Source organism: Phalacrocorax carbo, chromosome 2 (genome assembly GCF_963921805.1).
Source record: "Phalacrocorax carbo chromosome 2, bPhaCar2.1, whole genome shotgun sequence".
NCBI lineage: Eukaryota > Metazoa > Chordata > Aves > Suliformes > Phalacrocoracidae > Phalacrocorax > Phalacrocorax carbo.
The window spans coordinates 111784954-111805615 of record NC_087514.1 but is presented as its reverse complement, the minus strand read 5'-3'; the positions used below and the strand labels follow the sequence as shown (position 1 = coordinate 111805615).

The window sequence follows — 20662 nt, the reverse complement described above, 5'->3', positions numbered from 1 at the left end:
GATTCAGAAAGCTGAGACACATTCATGGACAGGATTATTAACACCTGGTAAAGGGAATGGCCAGGTATACCTGTTTTAGCATCCTTAACACAGTGATTGTGGGTGGTGGTGACAAGTACAAGGAAGATGAGCCCTGAAGTGAGCAGGTTCACTTGTTCTCCCTAAAAGTCTGCTGCTACTGTTGGAGACAAAGTACTGGGCAAAATGGGTCAAGGGTCTCTTTTGGTAGGGCCCTAGTTTTGTCCCAGTTTTCTCCAAACTAAATTGTCCATTTTTCCTCTTCTTTCTTTTCTTATAATGAATTAACATTAGACTATTTTCAGCTCAGGATCCCACCACAGACTTGCCAGATTATGATACAGGCTCTTAAACAGATGTACACATGCTGCCGCATCACTCACTGTGCCCACACACCTAATCTTGCTTGCCTCCTAATCTCTAGTGGTGGTGCTGTCTCTGTGCACCTTTGGGAACTCGGAGGCTGAAGTGTAACGTGACAGTGGGGAAGAGTGCGTTATGGTACAGGCAGAGCTTTCTGCCATACTGTGCTCTCTCCAATCCAGGATACTGAGTTTTTTTCCCCTAGGATATTTTTTGAGCATCCTTAAAGGTTTCCACTGGAAGAAGGAAAAGTTAATGGTTAATCTGAATAATTTTAAGCCAATGCTTCTAAAATCCCATTTCCAGTTACAGCCTGAAGCCAAACACATGGGTTACGTACTTTTTTGATAAGCAACTTAAATGGCTTTGCTCAAAAACATGCTCTCTGAGGAATAAGCATGTAAATTTAAGGGGAACATTTCTTGGTTTATGGGAGTTCTCCAAGTGTCATAGCAATTCCAAGCACACATCTGAGGGGAAAAATGGAATGGAAACTATAATCTGTATTTTTATTATCACAAAATGGTCATTCTTACATACATCAGCAAGTCTTGCCCTAATTTGATAAAATAAAATGTATTTTAAAGTGACATTTGCAGTTATTTGAAAGTTACAGGAGTTTTAAAAGCTCATAAGTACAGAAAAACAAAAACCCCATGTAACATTCCAACATTCATTTCATGTATTAAAGAAGCCTGTGGATAGCTTTCTGTTTAAATCTCCCAGATGGTGGGAGTTTCTGGTCACTGAGCCAGTGCCTTTTAGCTGCGGAGACTGCCAGGCTAGAGCTCTATATCTTCTACTCCTCCCCTCATAGATGGGAAAACTCAAGAAGGGGTTAGGGGTTGTGTCATTCAGCAAGTTGGCTGCTGTCAAAAATAGAAGCCCTTATCTGGCTGATCACCCTGATTTAAACTTGCAAGAGCAGAGCAGGACTTTTACAGTTTCCTAGAAGGAAGTATGAGTTCTGGTAGTTGTTGTACAAATGCTTATGCTAGCAGTAAGGCATGAGAAAACAGTAGTTTCCTCCCTCAGTGCTTTCCTGCAGAGTTCCTAATTTCAGTATTTTACAGTATACACCTAAATTTTGACTGGCATCCAATGATGTAGATACCATTAGATGAGCATACCTAAAAATTACTTGTCTTTGCTAGTCATTAAGTTAGTGTATTTTTTTTTAACTGAAGAGATGCACAGATTGTAAGGCATTGCTTCCTCATTGCAGCTGTCTCAATCTCAAACTTCACCTGATTTGGGGGGAGGAAATCTAACAGGATTAACCACTAAATAGTTCTTTGCTTTTTCCACCAGAGGGCAGATAAAGCTTGCAGATTTTGGGCTTGCTCGGCTGTACAACTCTGAAGAAAGGTAAGAGATAATTACTCTGTGAAAAAGCATTCAGAAGTTTAATCTTTTTGCATAATTCTAAGTATTACGAGGGCCAGAAGACTGTTTTGTTTAGAGTGATGTTATTGTACTGTAATACAAGTAATTGCTTAGGAAATGGAAAGAAGTGCATGTTGTCTTATACTGCATAAAAGCACAAAACTCTTTGTGCAAGTGTTTTGTTTTTCCAAGTGTTCTGGATAAATAACTGTGGAGAGTGGGCATATATTGAATGGAAACGAAGAGTTGCAGTCCTAAGCAGGTTGCATCAATATGTAGGTTTTTACTATTAGTTTCTGGTCCTGTAAACCTAAAGTATATTCTTTCTGTTGCTATACCGAGGGAAAGCGAAATCTTTTTGCTGACACAGATTAGTATACAGTTTCTTTTCAAAAAGCACTCCTTTTGTGTAAGATTTAACCTTACATTTGAAGAGGTTCATTGTATTCTTTAGGCAGTCAGTGCTGTTGAATCTGCTGGAAACAGAGATACAAGTTTAAATAAAAGTTATTCTGAAACTTCTTGTGACTTGTGCTTCTGTTGTTCTTGGCTTCGTTATGCTTGTACTCCAGGAAACAGGTGCACAGTTTTTATAATTAAGAACTTCGATATCGATCTTGTAATGCATGTGTTTGTCATGTGGAACTGGATTTTCAAAATTCAGGCTGAATGTTCACTACACTAATATGTGCGCTGGGTGGTTGGATATAGAGAATATTAGCTACCTGAGTTTACTTTGATTTCTGCATGCCTATTTTTGGGAAATAATATCCATAATGTTAGCTTTGAATTTACTGTTTTTTCACAGAGCTCTGAGCTTGTTGTTGAATCTGATAGCATTAGTTTCATTGTCTTCTGAGCTTTTATTTCAGGAACATATGCTTAAGTACAGTTATGAAAACTGTTGAGTATAGTAACAGGGTAATTTAGCAGCTGCTGCGTAATTAATTTTTGTTTTGGATGTACTTACAATAAAGGGGATTGATGCCATCCTACCTTCTTATTTTAACATGCACCAAACTGACCTAGGTTTTTTTCTGTTTTACAATGGGTTTCTAAAATGTCTGTTTTTAAATTAATGTAAATTTTGCTTGTAAAACTAACTGTTCATTAAGAATTGAATGGTTGAAAGTTCAGTGTCTTTATAGTGGAAATAACAGATTTTACTGTACATCAAACAGCAACATTATTACGCCATTATACATAAATGAAACCATGATTAAAATGTAGTCATGCTAGCTAATAGAATTGCCAGGTGAACTTGGGGAGAATAATTAGAATCTCATTAGTAGATTTTTAACAATTCTTTCGTCATTCATTTTCCTTCTGAGTAGCTTCTGACCTGCAGTAACGGATGTAATTAATGTATACCAACAAGTGTATAATAGCTGCTGCTTTAAATTCATGTATTTTACATTTGATTTACTGTTGTTTAGAATTATGTACTTTAAGGGTACAGAATTTAGTAGGAGCATAATGGGGAGGAAATAAAAATTTAATTTTAACTAAATTCCCATTGGTTGTTGTAGTTGTGCTCCTTTAAATGTTATTCTGGTGGATTTAATATGTTTGGAGTAGGAGATATGACAGATTGTGTAAGAAAACATCTGTTGAAATAAAAAGCACCGTATACTAATACATATGAGTGGTGTATCTGTAGAGGAAGTCCATACCAGGTAAACATTTCATAGAGGAATGCTTGCTTCAGAGATAAATATGATACATGATGGAATTATTTCAAAAAAACATACTACATTTTAAAAATGAATTGGGGAGTTTCTTAAAGAAAAAAAGGACTCGGGTGACTTTGCAGAAATTATACCTTTACCACTGAATATGTTCTAAGACCTTGTTAGACTTTATGCTACTGTATTTCAAACTCCACAGTTAATGCTACTCTGCTTTCTATTTGGAGTTACCCAATGCTGGTAAGAGTGAATTATTAAAACTGAAAGTATTTGGGGATCACTTTTGAGACACCACGGTTGAAACAAAACCAGAACCTAACATCTGTTTTCTGCCTTCCATTCTGAACTGTTGATGCTGTATCTCGGCCTGTCCACAAAAAAGAAAGCAGGTCTAAGATAGTGGAAATCCTTGCCTTAGAGTGAAGGTGGAAAGGATTATTCCTGGTGACCAAAACTTCTGGTTAGAGCTGTAGAGAATTAAGGATGTTGTGAAATATAGGAAGATTTTGGAAGCATTCCAGGCTTTGGAATCAAAATTGTTGAAGGATGTAGTTCAAGAAAAAGACTGTCCCTTTTGCTCCTACTTACAGAGGGGAAAGTGACTTTTTTCTTCTTTTCAGAATGCTTATAGAGGTCCTATATTCTGTATTCTAATAATCAATAGTTGCCCAGAAATTGCTGGTTTTATCCAAGCAGGTCCTTCTGAAATGACAAGCAATATAATAAATACACAGTATTGCTATCCAAATAATAATTGAGATGCAGGATTCACATAGCATCGAGATGGCTATGCGATTTTTTTATTTATATCTTCAATCTGTCCTTTGATAGCCTTGGTCAGACGGTTGCATTTGCTTTTGTGCATTTGCAGCTTTGCGGGACTAAAATTAGGAAAAGGGAGTGGAAGATTGTGCTGTTCTTAAACAGCACTGCAGAAGTAGAGTCCTCAAAGTATCACTTTTTCAGAAATGAGATCATAATAAAATGATAGTCCTCTCTCTTTCCTCCCCCCAACAGCCGACCATATACCAACAAAGTTATTACATTATGGTATCGGCCTCCTGAACTTCTGCTTGGAGAAGAAAGATACACGCCAGCTATTGATGTCTGGAGCTGTGGGTAAGAGTTTGGTACAGAAGTGCAGCAAGCATAAAAATGAGCCAAAAGTAAATCTTAAATGTTTCTGTCAATCTGTATTGAAACCCATAATGATGGAATTGCACAAAACTGTTTTACAGCTGCATCCTGGGTGAACTTTTTACAAAAAAGCCAATATTTCAAGCAAATCAAGAACTTGCTCAACTGGAACTTATAAGGTAACTTGCAAGCACTACCACATAGTAGGTTTCTCACGAACTGTCAGATTTCTTATGTTAGATTTAACATTGGAGATAATGCACTGCAAACATTTACAAGTACTCACTTATCGCTCACTGCTGCCCTGAATGAGATGTTAGAGGTTTTGAGCAAGCGACTTTTGCTCGGATACAGAGAAGAGTTTTTTGTGAATATTCTGTGGTCCTAGAAATGTATGGTTGAATAACGAGGGTTTTTTGTAGAGCAGCTGGAGTTGTCTGTTACTGAAGTTGTGAAGAGAGGGTAGTCAAAATGCCTGTTTTTTGAGGTGACGTTACAACTTCCTTGCAGCAGATCTAAATGCAAACGCGGACAATAGTAAGGACTAGTGGGATTTGGGAGGAGTAGGTACTTGGCATGCAACTGGCCTTGAGTTCTTATTTCAAGTCTTCTGCATACACACCTGGGCTTTATTATTTTTGTGGGAATACTTCTGTTCTCTTACAAACTGCCAGACACTTTATGGACGTAAAATTTCTGTTTCTTTCCTTTTCACAATAAATCATAGAATGATACGTATATAGCTCAGTGGAACCAGAGCATCTTTTTTCCCTTTATTCAGCAAGCAAAAATTGCACTTGATTCTGATATCATAATTGACCTCGTAAGTGAGGAGAGGTCCTCTTCCTAGAAACAAGGGGAAAAGAGGGTGAGTCCTGTAGAACTTACAGAACCTGAACAGTAAATGGTCAACACTATTTTAAAAATTAAATTAATAAACAATATTACAAAGTTAAATATTGAGATGTTTTTCGGAACAGATTAAACGGTAGCATGTTTCTATGTAATAAGTTATTAGCTGGCCTGGAAAAATGAAGTACTGGGGAAGTGTGAGGCATATCAGTGGTCATTTGCAATCTAATGAAACCCATGAGTTGGGAAATTTTTGCTTTTGAGCACTAGATGGCACTGGAGCATGTCACAGTGCAGTCATCTCAAGTTTTTTTTTCTTTGTGTTGTACCTCTGGTACAGCAAACTAAAATTTTGCTGTTTCCTTTTGCTGGAAGCTCCTGTATGTACCTTATTTTTCCTCTTCACTGATGCTATGCATTTTTGGCTGTTTAAATGTAATATATCAATTTTATCAACATCTCTACCACCATCATGTTACAGTCAACACTTCTACATTTGTCCTTTCTAACTTTAATGTTCAAAGGTAGAGTTGAAGTAAATTCTGATAGGAAAAGATAGAACTATTTTTTTCTTTTCCCTCCTGAAAGTTACGTACCCCAACCAGTGTGAAGTCAGATTGGTTTGCATAGCATTCGGGGCATAATTGATAGATCATTAGGTCTCTTACGCTTAAATCCAATAAAGGGTCGGAGTGAACTAGGGAAAGCTATTTGCAAAATGTCCTTTTATGACTGCCTGCATCAGAGTTTGAAACCTTGCATGTACGGTAAAATGCCTCTTTAGTTCTTCTCAGAAGAGTGTTGGTCAACCTGTGCTTAGCCATCCTCAGTTGGACAAAATGGGTGGGGATGGAGGGAGAAAAATAAAACTATGGGTAACTCCATTTGTGGAGGTAGATGAGGCTTGAGACATAGAACTCATCACTGAAGTAAAAAATACACAGGTTTTGTAGTGGTTGGATCTTGCTTCTGCCTTTAGGCCTTACTGAGACTTTTTTTAACCCGTGTGTTTTCAGTGTCAACTAAATTCTCAGAGAAAAGTGCTTTTTCAGCCATTTGGTGTATCTTTGTTCACTGGCATTGGAAGCTAAAGACATAAAAGTTAATTAGCACTTTAAGCCTGGGCTGCCAGTTCTCCAAGTCAAATACCTGGAGGACTGTGCAGACATAGCTGGTTACGTTTTTCAAAACATTTGTGTGGAGGATGCCTTGGGTGGGGTGAGGCAGAAACAGTGGACTTCTTAAAGTAAGTTTGGCCTCTGCAGGGTGGCTGTCTTTCATAGACAATTCACCATTATTTAATGGTGTTGGGCATTGGACAGTAGAGAAATTTTAGCTAAAAGAACCTGAACATCAAAACTAAAAAATGTTTTTGTATTCACTGTATGTGCAAGAATAAAATGACAGCTGTGCTCGCTTGTGGTTTTGGATCTCATGCCCTTTTTTTCCCTTCTTTTTGGTACAGCCGAATTTGTGGAAGTCCTTGTCCAGCAGTGTGGCCTGATGTTATAAAGTTAGCTTATTTCAACACAATGAAACCAAAGAAGCAGTATCGTCGAAAACTGAGAGAAGAGTTTGCTTTGTAAGGATGAAGAAATAGTTTAGTCAATTGTAATAGCATTAAGTTTTCCTGGAGACTTCATGAACTTCACTGTTTTCTGGAGAATGAACATAGATTAAGTGTAAAGAAAAACGGCTTTAGGTTCTTATCCGTCCCATGATACCCACAGAGCTTGTATTAACCCATATTTAATAGGAGCTTCAAGAAGAGGGAAGAAGGCCCTAGGATTTCAGCCACCTGTCAGGCTTCACCTAAGGAAACATTTGTTTTCCATGATTGGTACACCTGCTTGTTGTCCTGTCCAAAAAACAGCTCAGAGTACTTAATTGTTTTTTATTAGGACAACTGGTTACAGCTAAATATATAGTCTGGTTAACATTACAGTCTTTTGGGTCATAAATTCATTCAACACAGAGGAGTTATCTGAACTGTGTATTCTAAAGTACTACCATTGGACTAGTTTTGTGCAAATATCGCACGTGAAAGTTATGGAAAACAGCTGTAAGCTTATTTTAAAGGGTTTGTTCCCCTCCTTCGGTCACTGTGGGTTTCAGGAGATATGTATCATCCTGTTCGTACTAATGAGACTTAGACCTTTAAAGCAATAGAATTATTGTCCATGGACCAATCAAAACTGCAGCTCCCTGGGTGCTAAATTCCAAAGTGTAAAGTAACAATGTAGTCTTGCCTTAAACAGATGGTTTGGTTTGGGGTTTGTTTTTTGGGTTTGGGTTTTTTTTTGTAAGGACACTGTTTCAAGCAATTAAACTGCACAAAGCAAAGAAAGCTTGGGTTATGTGCTTTCACAGGTAATAAAAAGTGAAATTTATCTCTGCCTCTTACTACCAAGCTCAAGTTGTGAGTGGGTTTTGTAAAGATGTGAGTTATCTGAGGACTTAATGATCAGTTATTTTGGAAGGGATGTGTTTATTAAAATTTTGCACAGAAGGACGTGATTGAAAATAAAAATGTTGATGCTTTGCTCTTTTCTAGCATCCCACCAGCTGCATTAGATTTATTCGACTATATGCTTGCTCTGGATCCCAGCAAGCGCTGCACAGCCGAACAAGCTCTTCAGTGTGAGTTTCTGAGAGATGTGGAACCATCTAAAATGCCTCCTCCAGAGTAAGTAGTTTCCTCTGGTAATGGTCGTTACCTCTACGAATTGTGAACATGCACTGATGTCATTAACCTCATTGTGTTTTCAGTTAAAGTAGGTGGTGGCAGAACAAAAATGTTGATACATACAGTTGTTTAATGCACTAAAATGGTTGTGCAGCTGACTCTTACGCCATGATAGCAGTGGTTGTCAGGATCTGAGATCCATTTCATTTGTTATTCCTAGAGCTAGTTACTGAGTTTTAGGACCTTTTAAAAAATACCCCTTATATGAATGTTTCTAATGTTGAAACACCATCATTTCCCTTTTATGTCTGTTTATCAGTGTCTACTTTTTCCAAGGGTTTTGAGGTCCTCCATGAATCTGAGTTGCCACCTTTGATGGTGGAATGACACTGGGTATAGAATTCTACAAAGGTACCTGCGAGTTAAAGTGAAATACCATAAATAGTTTCCTGTGCCAGAAGAGATTCTTGGTTTTACAGGCAGGAGAAGTGAAATACTTTGTGCAGGGTTTTTTCCTGTCGGTTTCTCTGAGACTAAATTTATTGCAACGTCCAGTAGGGTATTCTCAGTGACTTAATTGTCATTTTAATCAGCACAAATCATATTGGAACAGGCCCTGAGGAAAACAGTGAGGCTTCATTCTTCCCTCAAGATAGCTGTCAGAACACAGAACGTTTATTTGTTGTTTGAGTAAGTTGTACCTACTAGGCAGCCTCCACCGTCTCCCTTTTAGTTACTAACTCAGGAAAATGTTTGAGTTTTATCTACGAATTTTATTAAAAATCTTGAGATTTGCGTCTTACATACACATGGTTGTTACTAACGCTCCTGATTCATGAGGCTATGAGATTTCATTATGACTGAACATGACTATATATGTGTCTGTCTGAATATCGGTAATCAGGAATCTTAGGCTATTCACTAAAAATCTCAGAACTACTTGTACAGCATGTTGCTTATATGCATTTTAAAATAAGTGAATGGGAAGAAATGTGGGCTTTTTCAGGGGCTTGGTAGTGCATCCATTCTAGAAGCTGATACATGGAAATTCAAAACAAACTGATCATTGGTGTCCCTTTAAAAATAAAGAGGAACCACTCTCACTTCTGACAGAGAATGCACAGGAAAGTGCTGACTGTTCTCTTGGAAGACAAAAGTTCTGCTTTGGGAAGAAACAGCTCTTCATTCAAAGCAAGTGACAGTGCTGATTGCAAGGACTGTAGGATACTTCTCACAATGAGTTCTTGCTTGCTTCCCGTTGTTTTTGACTAAATACTTGGCAGGTCTTTGACCTGGTTGCAGGGGGAGAGAAGATGAGAGGCAGTTGTCATATTTGCCTTTCCAGTGGCTCTTGTCATCTGTCACCTGATTTTCCCATGTTCCTGGGTGAGGGGACTATTCAGACAGTTACGTAATAGGAGAACAGGAGGCACTGTTTTTACTGCCTATCTCAGTATTTCCATTATCTGTGGGATATGGGTCTCTGTGTTCCTCAGGAAATCAGAATTGGGATGCCTGTAGGGAACAGTAATGGAAAGATAGAACTGGGGGCAGATGACTTCCTTAGGAGACTTTTGCCTCTGCTTTTATCTGTCTTAAAGGACTGGGACATCCCTTGTTCTTTGTAGTATCCTAACTTTGCTAGTGTCAAGTGCTGTTTATTCCAGCAACTTTTTTATTCTCTCCCCGCTCCCTGGTTGTCTGTGCTGGACACCTGTAAATACTAGATAGCCATGTCTGTTATTGTGGACAAACAGTTGAACTTATCAGGCAGTAGTAATTTTACAAGTGGACAAAATGAATTGGTCGCCTGGACCCTGAAAAAAGCACTTTCCTGTTTCATAGCAAGTGTGCAGCATTGATTTTGAAGTCTTGAATTAAAGAAACAATTAGGCTTTTTATAAGTACGAATGCAGGAATGTAACACTGATTCTCATTTTAAGGTACACGTTCCCCTTTTCTGCCAGAGGGACCTGTCCTTCTGAAATAGGCAAGCAATGAAGAGATTTTGGGCAGAAAAAACTGATCTGAGATTTTGCTGGCTTTGGGTGTTTTTTGATGTATTTCTGAGTTCCAGTAGGGTCATCTTTCAAAAGTTACATAATTTGAGCATTTATTTTATCAACATGGCTTAAAAAAAAACCAACGCAGACCATCGAAGGTAAAACTGATTATCTCTAATCATTCTTTGCAGCCTTCCTTTGTGGCAGGATTGCCATGAGCTGTGGAGTAAGAAACGCAGAAGACAGAAGCAGATGGGCATGACTGATGACTCAACAGCATCTAAAGTCCCTAGGAAGGATCTGTCTCTAGGCATGGATGAGAGCAGAACCAACACCCCACAAGGCATGCAAACTTCTTCCCAACTCAAAACTCAGGGCAACTCTAGTGTAGCACTTGGTCAGTAATATTTTCGGTTCTTATAATTACCTTCTACTTGGATTGCACCTCTAGAAATTTTAGGTGTTATTTTCAGACTACTGACGTCTCCTGGATTCTTGAGGGAGGAGGAACAGTATTGTAAGTTGAAATCTTTGTTACAAAAGATTTACCTTTGCTTTTGGAAGCTAGGTGTTCCTGTTAGGTTTTACTTAATTTTTCAATCTGGTCAGAGCAACTACCTTGCTCTGCATTTTGAGGGGTTTATATCTCTTGCTCATCTGTAATTCTTCTGTAAACCCACAAGCCAGCTGCTGCTCTAAGTTCCTTACAATCTCCATGGTTGCAGGAGCTTTACTGGTCTTGATAAACTGATCAGAAGGCAGATCTTAGAACAATCATCATTTCAAATGCAACAGATTCCCTCTGCATGTTGTTAGTACTGAGCTTTACAAGTTGTTGGGGCTGAACCAAGTTGTAAAAAACACAAACATTAAAAAAAACACCACACAAAAAGCCCCCAAAAACAAACCCCAAAGCCTGGTATAACAAGAAGTAGCTACCTCTGTAGATTGCACAGCCATTAATTCTGAAACTTAACTGAAGTATCTTGCTTGGAGACCAATTTTATTTATATAATGTAAAGTAATGGTTTCCTATGTGGACACCATTTGAGATACTCAGCAGTTCAGTGATAGTTCCCTCATAACACGTAGAAATATGCGAGTAACAATAACAAATAGATACCTGATGAGGTTGATTTAGACCTTTCTGGATTGTGCAAAGTGACCATAAAGCCTGTGGCACTGATACAGGAGTTCAGCTGAAGAAAAACAGTAAATGCATTCACAGGGCCTGAAAATTCTTTAATACTAACCATCTTGAATCAACTCTTAATTTAACAGTAGAGCAGAACTTCAAATACTCTATGCAAAGATACATAGAAAATAATTCTTTTGATTGTATTTTATTGCAATTTTTTGCCTCTTGCTCCTGTTCATCCTGTTTCTCACTGTAAGCCAGCTGTAAGCTTCTGCTACTCTGTATGTTTAGCCTAAAGTTTTGGCAGCATTTTCAAGCATGGCTTTCTGTAGCCCTTAAATTTTTTTTCCTCCACAAATGAAAACTGTATGGAAGTTTAAAGAGTCCGAAGGATAGTAGTTATTTTCTTTGTGCTTTTACAACAGGTAGCCCAATGAGACTGCTGTGTTTATTAGTCATTAATACTAACCATGTAAAATGAACTAAACAAATAGAGAAGGAATCATTCAGACCTATAATCCTGTTTGCTCATATGTACATAGAAAAATATATCTAGGTAGAAAAGAAGACAATTTAACTTTCAGTGGAGCTTAGACAGTTCTGCACAGAAGTGTTTTCTGTATTAAGCAAAACACTTCTGGAAGCCATAATGTACCTTAGATAATATACCAATAAAGCACACTAAAGAACTTCATTTACAAATGCATGCTTTCAACAAAACTGTTGCATTTGTTTCTGAGCACCCCAAAAAGAAGATGTTAAAAACACCTTGGATCAATTGCTAATGTTCTGATTCATGAATGGCACCCCCAGGTTATTGCATCTTAGAGTTTAACAGGAGCTATGTAGAGCTCAATAATTCTGTTCTAGAAGAAACTGACAGATTTCCCAGAATACAGTTTCTTCTTGGAATGGACTTGAAACTAACCAAAGAGTATGGAATAAGTAGATCAGTTCTCCTGTCTGGCATTTTTCTGCTGAATTTTCACTGAGAGTCTGAGAGAAGTTTGAGTGTAGAGCGTACCATCCCCAGAGGTTACAAAATCAACCGTTAAGCATGACATCGGAGTGAGAGCTAGCAGTGCCATGCATTAGAAATTATGGGGTTTTCTGTATTGCCAAATAAAAGCTAGTTTTATTTTTATTTTTATATTTATATAAATATATAAAATCGTTGAGGTCCCTAGATCCTCCCTGAGCAGGTTCCGAGTGCTTGTTATCCTGGTGCACATCCACAAGTAGGTTAGTGGGTTGTAGGCTTTGCAGCACTTTCCAGCTGTGCTGCTCTTATTATTTGCCTTGAAAAACTATTTTTGTGTGTGACACCATTTTTTTCAGGCATGGTTTTGAATCTGCTATGAATTAATATATTGGTGAATTAGCAGAATGGCAGGGATAGAAGAGGACAGAACATGTTTGTGTTGTTCTAGGTTACAAAAATTCAGGGCTCTGCCAGCACAGACACACACTCATTATTTAGTTTTTACCTGCTTTCTTCTCTAAGTCATCTACTCATAGGGCATGTTGAAGTCCATGCTGCTTCATTTCCTCTTTCAAAATAAACTACCACAATGGGTGTTTGAAATTGAGAAACTACTTTGATATTCTTACTTCCTCTTTCATATTCCCCCGCATCATTATAGTCTCCTCTTAATTGTGGCAAACTCCACTTCATTGAAGAAATTGTATCTCATCACAAACCTGCATTTTCCTGCTACTTGCTGATTGGCTTCTTGTCCTTCAAACTCAGCACTTGCTTTTGCATTTATGCCCCTAGCTTCTGGGTCACCTAGAGCCTGGCCACTTGAGCAGGTGTTAGAATTCAGATGCTGAATTAGAACAGGCCAGGTATGACTGGAAATGCATTTTGCAGATAGCCACTTTTTAACAGGGGGATGTGATATGTCAAAGATAGGACATTTTGCGGGGATTGGAAATCTTAGAGTAGCCTGTAACAGGTGGCCTTAAGCCCCAGCTTAGTTGTATTACAGAAAATTGAGCTCCAGCTTGCTGTTTCTCATCTGTCCAAGTGCATGTGTGCACTCCGTGAAAGCCAATTGCTTTGTGTTGGATCTTACTATCCCATTTCCTATAGATACTCCCCCAAAGGCAGTTAATGTGTAAAAGCATTCCATTTCTGTGTTGTCCAAACCTATGCTTTGCCAGTTGTCAGCCATGTTAGATTAGTTTTACTTTTGAGTTTCTGAAATATGCCAGTTCTAAATAATACTTAAAAACACCTTTTTTGTCTTTAGCAAAAACAAGCACTGGACAGCAGTTAAACCAGAATGAAGTGGCAATCCTGCTAAACCTGCTACAGTCTAAAACAAGTGTTAGTTTGGCACAGTTTGCCCAAGTGTTGAATATTAAGGTAAACCCAGAGACTCAGCAGCAACTAAATAAAATAAATCTTCCTGCTGGAATTTTGTCAGCAGGTGAAAAACAGTCAGAACAGCAGCAGCAGCCGCCGCCGCCTCCGCCACCACCGCCAGAACAGGAGCCTCTAAAACAGCCGGCCGTCGCGCAGCCTCCTGTACCACCTGCTCAGCTGAGTCAGCCTAAAGTTGAGACTGATGCTGCCCAGGCAGCTGTACAGAGTGCATTTGCTGTTCTGTTGTCTCAGTTAATAAAGGCTCAGCAAACAAAACAAAAAGATTTTGTGTTGGAGGAGAAGGAAAATGGATCAGGAAATGAAATGTCATTACAACTCAGGCAGCCTCCAGAGCCCACCACTCCTGTGCCCGTCAGCCGGGACGATGTTGAGTCTCCTGCACCTGGCTACCCCCATCTGATCAAGTCATTATATACATCTGCAGGTACTGAAAGTCTTTATTGCTAACTGGCAGATACCTTGAGCAGTGGAGATGTCATAGTTCGGGGATAAAGAGCTAACATGTTAACCATATGAGTCTGTGTGAGTGTAGGAGAGATGATTAAATTGATTTGTCATGTTTTACATCTGGATCATAGAATTTGTCTTACTGTAACAGGCGCCATGCAGACAGAGCAAAAGATGATCCCTACTATAAGAGGTACACAAGTGCTGGTAGTATTTCGGAAACAGTTACACTGATCGTTATTCTGGGGGTTTGGGGTTTTCTCAGCGGTGTTTGTAGTGAAGACAATCTTCTCTAGCAAATTCATAGACAGAATTCACCAATTTTGACTGTGTGTTTAGGTAAAGCCTATTTTGGGGACAGGGTATTTTATTTTTGTTTTCAATGCTGACTACAGCCATTTCTTACTGTCAAATTCTGTAAGAGGTTACCCATAACTGCCACTAGCATGCATGGTTCAAGGTTTCTGTTGGGGTCTACTAGCGGCTTCCGTAGTCTTCTAAGTTTAGACCTCTGTTGTTGATCTTTCTGGGTTGCTATTTCAGCTTTATTATATGGTGGTTTATGTATTGCTCAGTGGTGTTTGCAGCTGTTGAAAGAAATACTCTGAAGTGGTGTGGGGGTGGTTTTGGGGTTTTTTTGGGAGGTGGTTTTTTTTGTTCTGTTATTTTTTAACCTTAAGTTTTGCTTTTCCTTGAAAGGGTGGCCTTTTGTCCCTCAAGACTTTTATGCCTATTTGCAAATCTTTTCTGATCCCTCTTTGAATTTTCTAGTCTTTATGTGGTGCTTGAGGTTTGGTTTGGTTTGAAGGAACTTGTATGGTTTTTCTTTAACTGCTTGCATGGTAATCTTGCTTTGAGGAGAAACCTGCGTCACCCTCCTGAGGCAAATGAGCTGTTGCCTTCTCCGGAATAATCTGTCCAACTACCAATACATTTAACTAATAAGCTAATGAGAATTGAAGTAACAAACCTCTGTATTGTTCCAGGAAAGAGTCCTTTCCTTTCTGGTATTGTTACTGTGTATTTTTATTCCAATGCTTTTCTTTTTCATCTGCCTAGGTCAAGAGGATTTGGTTAGGCCGTCCGAGATGAGGCTTCTAAACCGAACACCCGAACAAGAACGCCCTCGGATCTTGCCTCCAGACCAGCGTCCCCCAGAGCCGCCAGAGCCTCCGCCTCTCACTGATGAAGACCTTGATTATCGGACAGAGAACCAGCATTTGCCTATAACTAACTCTTCAGGAACAGATCCTCACGCAGGAGTGAAAGCAGCTCTTCTGCAGCTGCTTGCTCAGCATCAAGCTCAGGCGACAACGGAGGAGCCAGTACAGACAAGCGTGGATTATCAGGCTAGAGACTCCTATGTAACAGGCCCAGACTACAAGGATAGCTTTGGGTCATCTTCCTTCTCATCTGCCCATTATGGCAGTAGCGATGGAATAGGAAGCGGATCATCAGGAGCATTAGAAAGGAGGAGCTTCCTTGGAAACTCAGATATTCAGTCTTTGGATAACTACAGTACTGCTTCATCTCACTCTGGTGGTGCCCCTCCTCCTCCGCTGGCCTTTTCAGAATCCTTTCCCAGCTCAGTAACTGGTTATGGAGACATTTACCTCAACACTGGCCCCATGCTGTTTAGTGGAGATAAAGACCATAGGTTTGAATACAGCCACGGCCCGATCCCGGTGCTGGGGAGCAGCGGTGACGCTTCTGCAGGGCCAGAGAGCACGCACTCTTTGCCCGCAAAGATGCACAACTATAGCTACGGAAGTAACTTACAGGAAAACCCCAGTGGCATCAGCCACATGCATGGACAGACTTGGACTTCTCCTGCCCAAGGACCCGGATATTCCCAAGGATACAGGGGACACATTAGCACATCTGCAGTGAGAGGGCGAGGCAGAGGATTACCATATTGAGTATCTGTTTTTCCTCAGGCACATCATTTTTATCTGGAAAAACTTTTTTTTTCCCTAGCTGCAGTTTAAAGCAGCAATTCAACAGACTTGAATAATGTTAATTCAACAGCTTTATTTTTATGTGGAAAAGGGTCTTGCATACAGTAGGAAAAATTAAAAATGCTTAAAACTCATGCTGTCTGAAAACTAGATAAATTGATTGTACATGTTCACAAACTCTAGTTCTGAATTTTATTTTGTATTTTGGCGGTTTTAAGTGGATGCTAAATTTAGGGACATCAGCTTTTTATGGCACTCTTTCAGATCTTCTGAACTATGCACATTTGTGCTTTTTTTGTAAGTTTGGACCAACTTTTATGTAAAAAAAATTTTACAACAATCAAAGCAGGGCACTGATTTATTTGGTATTTTTCTTTTTACAGAACTACCTTTAGTCAAAGGTCACTGTCAGTCTTTGCACTGCTTTCAGTGTTATTGTGGAAGGTGTACTTTGTGCTCATTTCAGATAATAAAACACAACCTTTCTCTTGATGCAAAATTTTATAAATATTTGGTCAATGTTATTTTTTTTTCTTTCAAGAAAAAAAAAAAAAGAATGGATGTTCTGGTAAAATGTTCTCTCCATCTCCCAGGCTTGTTTATATAAAAACTGTTTTACTTGAATGGTAAGTGCCTTAACATGTAAGCTTAAGGTCTGCAAAAATTTGGAAGTACTTTATAAATCGATATGAGAATACCTAAACCTAGGTAGTTAACATGAAAATTCAGATAATAATAGGCAACTCAAATAGGTCATCACCTTGTGCTGTTTACTTCAGGTGGGCCAGTTATTTAGAGACCTGATCTTATCTTGATGAATTCAGTTTTCCAAATTGAACTTCATGAGAAACGTTGAAAGTGAGGAGAAGAATGAAGAGTGTAGTTTTTCTTCAGCTCCCTCTCGGAGTTGTAGTAAGTGTTTTAGTTCCTCTGCCAAATAAACTATACTTTATATGTCCTTAGCAAGTAATGAAATAGTTTTTTCTCTTAAATGTCAACAGCAGGAATGACTTGACTTTGTGTGAAAAGCTGACACTGTCGCCTTTTACCACAAATACTGCATTATAGGAAGTAACCAAAGGAAAAATGACCAGTATTTAAAGCAGCAGCAAAACGTTTGACACTAGTTGTAATCCTCTGTAAACTTGTGATTGTGCCAATTAATTGATTTCATATCTGCTATTCCACAGAACATTTTAATACTGGAGTCAAGTCTCTCTGAACAACAGATAAAATGACTGTAGTTACAACTCTTACCAAGAGCCACTCCTCATATTAATTACAACTTCCAGCATGCTTTTTTTTCCTTTGACAACAAGTGGTCTCTCTCCTGCAGAGACGAGGTATGGTTATATTTTGCATGTACGTAAAAGAATGTTTTAAAGCCCATATTGGAAACAATTTTCCAACTGATTATCCAGTTGACAAATCGGTACCTTATGTAACTAAGTGTTTAATTATTACTTTTTAAAAAGTAAAATTTCTACTTACACTATAACAAACGTAGTCTCGTCAGTGACTTTTTGGATTTTCAGAATAGAAGCCAAAGTTCTTGGTGTTTTGTTTTGTTTTAGTTGAAAATCCTGGTTCGTATATGGCTAACTACCACACTGTAGAGCATGGAGGATCTCACTTCGCTAACTACGTAGTGTTTGAGGATCTGGCAAATGAGAAATGGAGTGTCGTACGATGTCCCTGTAAGTCTGGCAGTTGCCTTCACTAGACACAGTAGAAAATCCTGCGATCTGCAAATAAAAGCGTTCTGGTCAGAAACGAATGCTTACGACCTGAATAGCCTGTGCTTAAGAAAAAAAAAGCTTCATGTGTGAATGACAGTGCATTGGATAGTTTTCCTTGAGTAAGGACACCCCTGTAGCATTTCTGCTAGTGAAATTTTAAAGGCAAAAATGATTAGTGTCTTTTAGATACGGACAGTGTCAGCTAAGGCTTTTTGTTTACTAATCTTAAAAAAAACAACCCCCCAGTGTTACACACATTGCTGTTTTTTCAGAGTCAAGCAAAAGACTTTCAAAGCTCTTAGTTGCTTTCGCTAACAATGTGCAGTCTGGTGTTACTCTCCTGCATGCACTTCAAATGCAACTGCAGGTGATAGTTGGCTAAAAAAGCAGGTAAGTTCAAATGGAAGGTAGATCTCGGAGGACTAAATGGTTTGACTTCCAACACAGAAAGACAAGGAAGACATTGTGTCTTCTACTGCTTCTCTTTGGAAGTAAATTTTCAAGTCATTTAGTTCACCTCATTTAATGCAGAGAAGTCAGTCCCTTCTGCATGTGTAAATGACAGTGCAGTTTCCTTACAGGCTGGCAGTACTCTGAGGCTGCATCATTCAGTCTTCAGCCATGAAAAAAAAAAAAACAAACAGCAGGAATAATCCTGACTATGAGGAGAGAAGGAGGTGCAATAGACAGTTGGCTTCCAGGTGCGCAGTGACTTTTCCCCAGATTCGTTTTAAGGATTACTAGCCTGTGACTTTGAATACTGTATTTGCCTGGGACAGCAGTGTTGGGGTAATTTGGAGGGAAAGTTAACGTGTTTCCATATATGATAACTCTGAAGAGTTTTCCTTCTCTGCCACCCAGCAGATCTTCTCAGCTCTTTCACTGACAGCCTTCGCTCTGGGGCAGGTAGAGGCTGTGTGTGGGTAAGGAGCTCTGCCCTCCCTCTGCAGGGCAGCCCTTGGGGTGTGTGGCAGGAGGATTCCTCCCCGCGCCGCGCTCCCCTGGCCACGGAGCTGGGTCTGGGCAGGTTAGCAGCCAGGGAACTGGCCAGATGTAAGGTCTGTAGGTCCACATTCATTTGTACCGAACCTGTGTATTACCCGTCCAAATTTCCTTTGAATTAAACCACATGACGAGGTGCTTATGTCAGTTCAGAATTTTACCCTTTTGAACAAATTTCGCTTGGCAGAGTCTGTACTAGTATGACCTTTTACATCATGTGCATTTTTGATGCAGTGGTAGAGATTCTGATAACCGCATTATTTTTCTGTGGAGCCGTGGCTTTTGTTACTTCCCCCTGCATTCCTTTGGGTTTACATTTTCTGTGCTGCAATTCCAAAATGTGCTACAGAGACCTGGACACTACATCGAAAAGTAAGTGTTGTGTGTTTGCGTTTCTAAATAAACATAGGAAAATACTGTAATCATGGACTACCAAGTAGCAAGTACTCCGTTATTTATATGAAGTGGTCTTTAGCCATACCAAGAGGAAGAAAGTGAGCACGACTGGACACTACGGCCATGACTTAAAATGCTTAAATTATAATAATACTTAAAATCAGCCAAAGGAAAAGGAAGCAGCTTTTATCATGGGGATCGCTAGTTCTCTTGAACAGAAGGAGCAGCGTTAGGGAAGAGGTGTAAAAATACATGTATCCTTAAATGTTAATATAATTTCGTGGAAAAATAATTTTTAAATGGCAAACTTCTGTATTTTCTTATGTTTCCATAAAATGTGGTCTGTGCTAAATTTTCTCCGTACCACAGTCGCGTGAGGTGCTTTCTCGAAGCAGAGGCAATAAGTGCTGAAATGTGAGTTCTTACGGTTTTGAGTGCTCTTCTCCTTTTGCTTGGTGCAGGAGGCAGTTTCAGTTTTAGTGACGTTTACAGTTGGGCGAGTTGAATAGATAATTGTGCAGTAAAAACTGAAGTACTGAAATAACATAGGATACCTCTTGTCTGCGGGCAAATTGGATCTCAGACCATGAATTCTGATTCCAAGAGAGAAAACGCTCAGATGTATTTCTTGCATTATTCTTTTTGTTAATAAAACACGGAAGTGTTCTACAGACAACATTTCTCCAGTCTATTCTGTTGCACTGTTTTTTACATGGGGAAATTCTGGCTATTTCCCATCTTGATAGTTTTGGGGTGTTCCGTATACGCGGAAGTGTGTCATGAAATTAAGGAGTCACCAGTAAACTGATTGGAAGCCTGTATTTAAAAATGAAATGACCTTGGGTTTAAAAATGAACTAACTTTTGCTTATCAGGGTGAAGAATACTTTATTGCAGGAGTTATTTCAAGACAACCTAATTTAAAATAATCAAACTGTTATGCTTCAGCTTGCTTACTCTTTGTTATTTTAAGCCATTTGTATATAAAATGTATTGTGCGGCCTGTAAATAAAATACATGAAAATTTGAAGTCGTTCATTGTTTTCCCTCTCTGGCTGTCAAACAGCATTTCAAAAAAACCTTGGGTTAAAATGATGTGCTTTTTTAGTATCCAAATTAATATAATTTTCAGTGTGCAGGTTATTAAATATTTACTGTTCCAGTACTTTTTCAAGGGCAAACCGCAGCAACTGGCAGTAGGAGAGCTTGTTGCTAGAGCGCGGCTCCTGGTTAACACAGGAGCTGAGGTGCAGCGTAGCGCAGCTGTGAGCACTGCTGGGGCGCAGCTTTGGGAACCGGGCACCTCTGGCAGTGAGGAGATGCTGCTGATTCCCACACCTCATTGCGTGAGCTTTTCAGGACGGTGGGCTACGTATAACGGGATGTTTTCCCTTGGCACTGTCCAAGCAGAGGTGCGATTAATATTCCCCACCACTGCCTCCTCTTTAAAGGGGACGG

The 20662-nt window shown here is 39.2% G+C and overlaps 1 protein-coding gene across 1 annotated transcript in view; it reads left to right on the top strand.

Moving 5' to 3' along the window:
* The window catches only part of CDK13 (cyclin dependent kinase 13), a 49894-nt gene extending 29660 nt beyond the window's left edge, over nt 1-20234 (top strand). The window contains 8 exon segments of the mRNA XM_064443859.1: nt 1693-1749; nt 4473-4574; nt 4694-4771; nt 6910-7026; nt 7999-8130; nt 10325-10530; nt 13527-14087; nt 15170-20234. Of these exon segments, the coding sequence (XP_064299929.1) occupies nt 1693-1749; nt 4473-4574; nt 4694-4771; nt 6910-7026; nt 7999-8130; nt 10325-10530; nt 13527-14087; nt 15170-16029 (2113 nt within the window). The 3' untranslated portion in view covers nt 16030-20234.
* The last annotated feature ends 428 nt before the right edge of the window (nt 20235-20662 follow it).